Source organism: Saccostrea cucullata, unplaced genomic scaffold, assembly GCF_032062105.1.
Source record: "Saccostrea cucullata isolate Sc308-1 unplaced genomic scaffold, CSIRO_AGI_Scuc_v1 ctg1352, whole genome shotgun sequence".
Lineage (NCBI taxonomy): Eukaryota > Metazoa > Mollusca > Bivalvia > Ostreida > Ostreidae > Saccostrea > Saccostrea cuccullata.
In genome coordinates, this window is record NW_026921131.1 from 51,949 (window position 1) to 62,344 (window position 10,396).

At 31.7% G+C, this 10,396-nt stretch overlaps 1 protein-coding gene across 2 annotated transcripts; it reads left to right on the forward strand.

Annotated features, from left to right (window-relative positions):
- Positions 1–244: 244 nt before the first annotated feature.
- On the forward strand, positions 245–8,916 carry LOC134259240 (uncharacterized). 2 transcript variants are annotated; one of them, XM_062741840.1, is made up of 5 exons: positions 245–330; positions 7,161–7,259; positions 7,528–7,600; positions 7,891–7,983; positions 8,552–8,916. In XM_062741840.1, exons 2-5 carry the CDS (start codon positions 7,169–7,171, stop codon positions 8,769–8,771), a joined length of 477 nt encoding a protein of 158 aa, XP_062597824.1. In that variant the 5' UTR covers positions 245–330; positions 7,161–7,168; the 3' UTR covers positions 8,772–8,916. The 2 variants fall into 2 exon arrangements, with proteins under 2 accessions (XP_062597824.1, XP_062597823.1); XM_062741839.1 differs by lacking the exon at positions 245–330 and adding an exon at positions 2,468–2,780.
- The last annotated feature ends 1,480 nt before the right edge of the window (positions 8,917–10,396 follow it).

Here is a 10,396-nt window from a genome sequence, read left to right on the forward strand (position 1 = left end):
GGAGCAAATATCCTAAAAATTCTGTATTAGAAAAATATCTATGTATTTATTCCAATAGGAGAAAAGCTCTTGATTCTATTTATTGATTATGCTGAGTGACCCCATCCCAAACTGATATGTTTGGATGACTGAAACTGCATTGTTTCAAAAGATACCCCAAGAGTACTCAACGTCTTAATAATTATTTCATAAAGAATTCCACGAGTAATGGGATGAAATCATTGAATATTAAGAGTTGTTCTATACATGAAGGCGTTTAAAGGCTGTTATTACGTTTGTTTCTTTCAGTGGATTCTGAATTATTCCCTAAAGAAAACCCAGGAAGGCAAGGTAATTATTTTCTCAATTATGTGTTCGCATAAAGTGCAGTGCAATGCATAATTACATGTAGTACAGGTAATTAACTTCATTCCATGGTATGACTTTAACGTTCTAAAATGATATTTTTAAAACTGAAAACGATTGATACAATTCTAACAAGTTTTGTCGTTGAAAGTTCCAATGGCAAACGAAATGTTCTTAATGATTTTGAATTTCTCAAAGTTAGCTACGGTTCTGAACCAAACATAATATCTGTGCTTATAATGAGAATCTTTGTCTTTTATACCTCAGTTATTATACGTCATACCTTTTGCAAAAACATCGTATTGAGAGCTACTCTAAAGAAGCATGCAAGAGATAGGATCTTGTCACCAGCTGTCAGAGTTATAGACTTAAGGCTGGATTTTGAAGTTGTCTCCAAGATACATATACGTCTTTCCAAAATATCATGCTCTGTCTCACACAACTCTTCATTCTTCATTATTCCTGTGCAAGAAAGACGTGATATGAAGTAAGGCATAGGTACATATATAATAATTCTATAAAGAAGAGGCAAGGAAAATTAATTGCATCTTTGTATGATTTTATTGCATGGGGGATGAATAAGTTATAGGTTTATGTTCACAATTCGTATACAGAGCAATTTTAGATGATCAAATTTCAACTATATAAGCGTAGGTTTATAATAAAGAAATGAACTGTCTTGAAGTAAATCAATATTATGTTTGCCTTCGCCTTTGACTGAGAAAGATCTGTGATTTATGAGAAAAAGGAAAAATGCTTAGTTCTCTTCATGGACTTCGCTCAACACCAAGATGAGTAACATACATAACATGAGCCATGACTTGAAAGCCAAAAATAAAGTGTACTTATAAAAACAATCATACCATCGTGGCATATTTTATCAATTAGTGTTTTCTCAAGTTTTATTTAAATCGAAAAATTCATATAAATTTTTCTAATTTAATTAAATTTTGTTGGAGGACAGATGCATTGCATATACATGAAATACAATGTTGTATATCATAGTTTGAATATTTTTGAGAACGTTGTTATATCAGGAAAATATACATATGTAATTTAAAAAGTACATTTTATGGCAAAAAATACAAATTAAGTTTGGATATTTAGAATTTCACACAAGGTACAGGATTGTAACTGTGAAAGAATTCACTTTGTCACACAAGATTTTCTCGTTTATTCAGTGTAAAACAGTTTTTGTGTAGATGAAAAAAAAGACATGGAAACGTCGGTGAAAATGCGCCCTAACTCGGTCACTTTCAGCGACGATTTCAAGAATATACTTCAGTGAAATGAAAATATATGTTATTTCTTCATTTTTGGATGAGTTCAGCCACCTAGTATTTACCCTACAATATTATAGAAAGAATGGTCGTGTCCATGTTTTTTGTTATGGGAAATCCAAAAGATGTGCCACGTCCGATCAAAAAATAAAAAAGAAGGTGTACAATGGCACTATTTAAGAAACATTCTGTGAAAATAACTTTATATTTCATTCAGTGGTATAGGAGGGGCTACGAATAAGAGATGAATGCCCCAAACCGCAAGAGACGGCCGAATGTACAGACAGACGAACGGACGGACGTACAGCTAGGCGGACAGAAGGACATCCAGATCACTATATACTCATCCACTTTTCAAGCGGGGGGAATTATAAATATTTCATGTAAAACAATGATATTTGAAAGATATCAGATATATCTTAATTTACCTGTGTCTTTTCTGCTTGCTCCTGGGTCAGACTATAGCTTACGCTCATGTTTCACAGTTACTGAATATTAATTATTTAATTATTAATTATTAATAATTATTATTAATTAATTATATAAATAAGCATGTATCCTACAAAGTAGTGAAAGTGCATACTGTTTTATTCCCTTCTGATATGGGACAGACATATAACAGAAACATACCATTTCTCTTTAAGGCAAGGTCAAGTATAGAGTCAAATGGAGGTGTCTCATCATACATCAATTATTCATAATGCAAAGTCAAAGATATCATATTTCTCTTAAAAGGTAAATCGAATTTGAAATTAGTTAAGATTAATGGATACTTAAGTCACAACCACTCTCTATCGCACGTCATTGTGATCTGCATAGAAGAAACGTCGCTTCTGCAACATTAAAGGGTATGTTGATGTTGTATGTTAAGGATTTCTACTCAACATCAATTTTTATTGCAGTTACCAAAAGAAGTGCAAATTGCATTAGCTCGCCTCTGTAGAATATTTTTTCATTAGAGTTTCGATCGGCGTGTCGTGACATCGGTTTATTTACGTGTCTCCTGAGATGTATCTAACTCTCTCAATTTTCTTCCATAAAAACAAATGCAAATAATGGAAAAATTATACTGAAAGCAAATTTCTAGAAAACATGTTTATTTCCTTAAATGTGGATAGTACTGAAACCTGAAGGATTGATTTGATCCACCTGAAGGTAATGATTTTCATTATGTATCATATAATAAGACTTCGTTAAAAATTCACATGGAATCTAACTACCATTCCTTAAAATAATTCTTTTATCGATAATACATGTTCAATGCAAATTGTTCGCAGAGTACATAAAGACTTTTAAACCCAGAGGTGGGATCAGGTGTCCTGGAGGAGTTAGCCTCCTTTTTTGCCAACATACGCGTTGTGTGCCTCTTGTCATGATCGAATAAAATTCATCGACAATTAAATATTTTTAAAAAATATGGACTAATAGTGTGATAGAGACGTTACTCACCATTCGACTAAGATTTTGTTTGCAAATAGGTTTTTTGAGTCGAGTAAAAAAAATGCGAAATGTTGACTTTAAACAAGATTGTTTCTATCTTTGCATCTACAACTTTTTTCATAAGAAGCCTGGCATTTTATAAGTATCGAATGGACTGGGAAAATCTGTATAAATATCATATTCAGGTGTTTATAATATACTGGTTCATAAAAATGGAAGATATCGATAGAAAGTTGGTCATCACATAATATATTAAGTTATTTGGTTCCAATCTTTGTAAAACATCCAAATAAGAAATATAGTGTCAGACTCTTTGGTTTCCCATGATTTAAAACCAGTTAGACTTGGATGCATCTCAATTATCATAGGGTAAAAAAAACTTATGTTAATTGATTAAAATATATAATATGCAATATTTCTAATGAATGATGTAAAATAAATGAATTGAAGGTCACAGAAAGACGTCTCCTTTTCCTTTTTTTAGTTTTAAATAAATTTTATAGAAGTGTTATGAAAAATTACCCTAATTAACTATGATTGACGTTAGTTTGGTGTACTTTTGGTTAGGGAGATAACAGAGAGATACATGAACTGATGTACATGTAGCAGGGACACTAGGAAGCAATTGTATTACAAAGTGAAATATACATAGCATGTACTTTATCATGCTAATTCTCCTCATCATAAGACATTTTTAAAGGAATTAAGGTTCTGAAGTTAAATGCTTTTGGACTCCTCACAGGAGTTCCCATTATTATACCCCCCGCTTGAAAAGCGGGAGGGTATATAGTAATCGGTATTTCCGTCCGTCCGTCCGTCCGTCTGTTACGCTTTGGGGTACCCATCTTTTATCCGCAACTCCTCTCATACCAGTGAATAAAATTTGATGAAACTTTCACAGAATCTTTATTACATATTGCCATTGTGCACCTCCTATTTTACTTTTTGATCCAACACATATTTGGGGTTTCCCGGCCACAGGAAAACATGGACTTTTTCACCAGTTAAAACCATATGGGAGGCGGGGGGTATCATTTAGTGAGCTTATCGCTCACAGTACCTCTAGTTTTAGCACTTAAGCTGATAAATCTATCAAAACATAAAAACATGCCGCTTGCTTTGTCGTGGTTATTTTTAACAATATTTGTTTTCTTTAAAGGCTTTACAAGCTTTGCTTGTTTGCAAAAATAAACTTCGATGGATTCGTTCTAGATACTAATAGCTTCTCGATTTCAAACTACTTCTAAAAAAATTTTTGTCGGATAGTTTTATAACTGTTTTATCAGATCTTGAGTTAATTGTGTGTTGAATGTAACAATATCCGATTCATTGTGTCTTCATTACAAAGGTTTATATCAATCAATAGCATTAGATGTTGGGATGTTTTATCTGTAATGATATTTTCCTTTAAAACAGATTCTGTTACAGGGCAAGCTTTTAAACGATAAGGACTTCACTTCTCCATTGCCTTGAGTGCCAATACCGAGATACTCTCGATATATATAATTCAAATTATCTTTTTTCCGTGTCACTGTAGTCTCACTAAAATCTCAACAGAGCTTCTGCAAAATTGTCGCATATTATAATTTACAGAAAAATGAAAGATTTCGAACACACCAGTAAGAGTATTTTGAAAATACAAGCATTTTCCTGATTTCGAAATCCTTTTAAAAATTCATATGTCGGTTCCTTCTCATTGAGTACAAATCATTAGAAAAAAATCATTCTTAGGAACCGAAGCTGCCTTGCTGTGATTCTTAGTCTCTTAAATACTCTCTTTTCCTTTTTAATATATCCTACAGGGTTCATTAACGTTTGGATATGCACCCTTTACTTAAAGGCATGGGTTGTCATTAAATTTCAATATATAACCATTGAAACATTTTAATGTACGTAGACTCTAGAAATTTCATAGAGGGTTTACATAGAGAAACCTTGATTATCGTATGAATTGGTGCTATAACACGGAGGAAACGCCTCAAAAGGCAAACCAATATTAAATCTTTTTCAGATCTATTGATTTAATTTTTGAAAGATGTTGTCAAAATAATTGTAGTAAATGTTCTGTATTTTCAAATAATGCATCAAGTTTTTGTCTAAGTTGAAAAACTAAAGCACTGTGCATTACATAAAACAAATTTTCTTTTTCCTTACAATGAAAATAAATGGACCAGAAGGGGAACCCCCTCCTACTTATGAATTTTAATATCCTCCATCTATGACGCGTGTAACATCAATATTCAAAGAATATCCAGGGATATATTCTTTGATAAAAATGTTGTTAATCAAGTGAACGTCTGCAGTTACTCCAACACCTTCCGATTAATTACCATCATCGATTTTACAAATTTCTATTTACAACCTCAATGTTTTACTCTAACGCCCTATGAACGGTAATGTAAGAAAACAAAACAGAACACCCGTTACCAATTTTGACTTCCAAATAATAGTAAAGGAGTGTTCTTAGATGACGCAATCACCTTACACCCCCGTATTAGCATACATAATGATATTTTATGAAGATGCAATCGAAGTGGTGATATTATATGATTATTCTATTATAGTAGTTCATATTTCATCTGTGACTTGACTTTCCACTGGTATGTAATTTTTTATGGTTACTTTTCATATCATCTTTATGCTTGCTTAAAAATTGAAATTCTTTCCAAAAAAATTCAAACAGGATTTATTCTTGTCATAAAATTAAAACAAGTACAAAAATTATCACAGTATGAAAAATTTGACAATTTTGATGTCAGAATTGTATTTCTCCTCTCTTACACGTTTTTCCATAAAATCTATATCAGGGGAAAATTAGTGTGATTTTAATCCAATGTCACCCAACATAGCTCAATATACCAAATAAAATACAAAACGACATTTTTTTTTCTACTCAAATATTCGGAAAATATATCCATCTTAATTCATATGAGAACATGCAAAAGAAAAATGTCATAGAGGCATATGCTTGAAATAAAGCTTTGACGATCTTTAAAATTTGTATCGCACATTTTCGCATTTCAAAGATTCATAAGTTTAAAAAAATCTTGTGTATCTCAAAAATCCAACATTTATTAAGTTAAAAGTACAAGGAAACATAATATCCCTTTCTTTAAAATATGTCAGAGACAGCTAGGGGGCATTTATAGTATAAGCTTTCGTTTTAAAAACAATCTATTTTGCGATCCTTTTAGGAACTCGTATTGCATTTCATTTGTCTCCTCAAATAAAATAAGGTAATAGTTTTAAAATGTTATATTCATTTTGATTATGATCAAACTGCGTAACATCATATGTCAAACACAATAGGACACTTTCTGTTAACAAATATTAAAAGATAAGATGTGCATTATATTTGCATGAATAGTTTTTGCAGGTATCAGATGTTTAATCAGTGCTTCTCTTTTATGGCAATGTTTGCTGCCAGTACACCATAGGTACTTCTGAATTAAAAAGCCTACTTCAGCTTCTCTGTATGACTTGGCATTAGTTTCACATGAGAGACACAGGATATTTCTGCTAAGTAATAATGGGTCTGTAGTCTATTGAAGAGTATTGTCTTATATTCGTATAACACATGGCACAGCCTAGTCTTTCTAGACATTTTGGTATAAAAAGGAGCAATAATCGAGTTGGCATCGTAAACCGCCATACGCCTGAAGCTCTGTTATTAAAGGGTAATTGATTTATTTCCCGAGTGTATTTCGCAACCCCGAAGAAGTGTTCTTTAGAATTAATTTATCGCCTTGACAAACTCATATGACAGATTTTACAATGACATATCTTATTCTTTTGAAATACTCAAATGGACGCATCCAAGCACATCCCCTGTTATTGTTCATTTATTAGATAATTATTTTATATAAATGTATTAGGTTTTAGATTTGTTGTAAGTGATATTGGTGTGTATTACCAGTACAAGGTCGCACACAGTTGAATCCTATTTACTCCAATCTGCAATTTTATTATTTGATGCTTGACATGAGAAATCAACGATGTATATTTTGCAATGAATGTCAAATATTCATCAACACAAAGCTGTAAATTGATCAATTATTCATTGCTTTTACCCTGTGTCTCTATATTTCATTTTAGATTTCATCATGAACTACAACATGCTAGGCGGTCTGCATCTTGTCCTCGTCGTAACTGTCCTAACGATGCTTATACATTGGACAACTGCAATATTTTCAGGTAAGTGAACTTTTATCGTATGAAAGATTCTACGGTGCAGGTAACTAAATAACAGGAAAATTTAGATGGCAGTTAAGAAAGCTTTAATGAAATGATTGTTGTTTCATAAAAGACGTAATTTAAGCGTCTTTGATTGGAATCTAAGTATTTTGATATTGTTTTTGACTTGCTTTGACATTCGTTCCTTTTGAAAAAACTATGGGGTTTTTTTTATGTCATATTTCAAATCATTTTAGAGATCGTTGTTTAAATCGGGTATTTTTTGTAGACGAGTTTCCACCATATCGTTCATTGTCATCGGAAATCATTGTAGAAAACGAAATGTTACCTACAAATAAACGGTAGTTATGCTTATTTAGCTGTAATTGTTTTTAAAAAAAATATCATATATAATGTTATATTAACGTTGATATTGTTCTTTTCCTTTGTGAACACCTGATCACACCTCTATTTTGCTCCTCTCCGCATTGTATTGTTTCTGAATGGACTTATTGAGCTTCAGTTATGTTAACTTTCTACATATTTCATTAGACTTTGAAATGAAATATATGGAGATAACGAAAGGTATTAAATTTCAAAGGTCTATTAAACAATAAAATAAATAAAATTATCAAAGGGTTTTTTTGTTTAGATATGCTGTGTTATCATATAACTTTGGAAATAACAGACGATATTCACCTAGTTATTCGCAACGGAGAAATACATACTTCCCTAAAAGAAGAAGGTTTGTATATAGATATAATAATAATACAGAACATACTATACCTCTTCTATAGAGTGTACGTCATCCTTTTAACTCGCTATCGAGACATAATAACAGTCATATGGCCAAGGCTGATAATTAGTTCCATGGTGTTGTAAAAGGAAGAAAACCCACCTCTTAGATGAATTTTTCAGTACGTTAACGTTTAATCTGAATTTTATACCAAGATGCACGAAAGATACATTAAATTGTTCAAAATCATTCAGATCAAAATTTACTTCTTTTTGGTTATATGTTATACGCAGGAGCGTGGTGTTATTTTCACCGAACTTGGGTAGAATTGATTAAAAACATAAATTTTCAAAATGAGTCTATTTCCTTATTTTTTTTGCAAGCGTTGCTACTGAGAGAAAAAAAAACAAACAAACAAAATGAGTAATATATACAATATTTATGAATACTGCGTGAGATTGACGGTAACATTTAAAATTAATGTTTTTAATCAATTTCACACAATTTTGGTGAAAACAACACCATACACCACACACAGTGCATTGTTTATATACAGTTTTTCTTTCAAATATTACAGGTACAGTTCCTACTGGCGACCATGGGAGAGCCTTCCAAACACAAACTGCTATCGTCAGCGGTGCTCTACGTCCTCAGACTGTTGTCAACGTCATAATATTTGCGATCCCTACGTCAAAGTTTGTCATGATTGTTGGCATGGTTACAAATGTCAAACGTCCAATGACTGTTGTAGTCGTTATCCATATTGTCACCCCCATAAAAAAGAGTGCTATAACTGATAAGCATCAGCTTCCCCCATGTCCACCGCTGCGACGTATCGATAATCATCAGAATTATTATCAATTTATTTTTGTGCTGCTATCATTTTCATAATAAAGCTTTAAATGGTAACATCAATTGCGTTCAGTTATCATAAAAGAATTAATGGATATTGCATGCTTTGATAAATTATCAGCAGCAGGATAAAAAAGTAGTATGGATTATGCATTGTTTATTCTAAATAATCCAAAAAATATGAAAATAACGGTTGGACAATGCTTTACATTACTTTAAAATATTATCTGTATAAATACTAGACTGTAAAACTATTGCTTGTTTTTTTTTTTCTTTGATAAGTTCAATCAGAAGAAAGCATCAAAGGGTTCCTCTTTTAACCCTAATCTAGCACATGGTATACCTTAAGGAGCACTCCTCGAAGATAGATTAACTTTATACATGTAAATATTTTCATTTCGAAAAACTTGCTAAATTTATTGAAAGAATATCACCTCAAAAGGTGTCCTGTAATTGTCATTATTACCAATAACAAAATCTACCATCTCTTTCTATCAAATGATCGAAGTTTTTCTGTCATTTGACAAAGCAAAATAATTGAAGGCAACAGGAAAACAGAGAAGTAAGTCATTAATTATTAATATTTTTAACCTACGAAATGCCATTTTTGATACATCATTCCGAAGTGAAAGCAATGAAGTAAGTTCTAAACCATATTGATGAATGACACTTTAGAGGCTTTGGTGGAAATATGCCGCAAGCATTATATAAATAAACTGTATTTTATAATTTTGTAATATTTACATTTGCCATTTTTTTTTCCACTAAGCTTACTTTGATATTGATTTGAAAACCATTTTTGTGTATACTATACATATTGGTTTATTAACATTGACTCATAATTATTGTCGTGTCCATGCATAAGTTATTTCTTTTCTTAATCATGTGTTGTTTTGTGAATGAAAAGTAAAATTAAAGACATTTCCTATCATTTCGATAACGGGCACCACTCGAAAAGATTTTAGGATATCTATTTACACTTCATTTATTTGTTCACTGTTCATCATGTTCCAGGAACGCTAATCTTCTTCCTATCTATCATGTCACTTCTTATGATTTTCTGTCTTCTATCATGTCGCACATTCCTTTGGTCTTCTCTCTATTACACCACATATTCTTCCGATCATCTAAACGTCTATCACATCACTAATTTTACTGTTCTTTTGTCCATCACATCATTTATTATTCTGTTCTTCAAACTGTCTATCACATCACTTAATATTCTAATCTTCTAAATGTGTATCACATCTGATCACATTCTTCTGATCTTCACCCTATCACATTACTCATTTTTCTGATCTTCTGCCTATCACATCACTTAATTTTCTATTTCTCTATATATCTATCACACAACTCATTCTTCTTATGATCAATCATACCACTCAATCTTTTTATAAGAGTGATGATATTGTTCTAATGATCAAAAGTATCTTAACACCTGCTAGTGGTAATCGACAAATTTAATCGTCGTTGTTTTTTCTATTGTCAATATACAATTATTGACTTTTTTCGGGTAAAAACATTACAGTCTTTGAGGTTTGAGTAGGACTATATTTTCAAATGCGCTGAC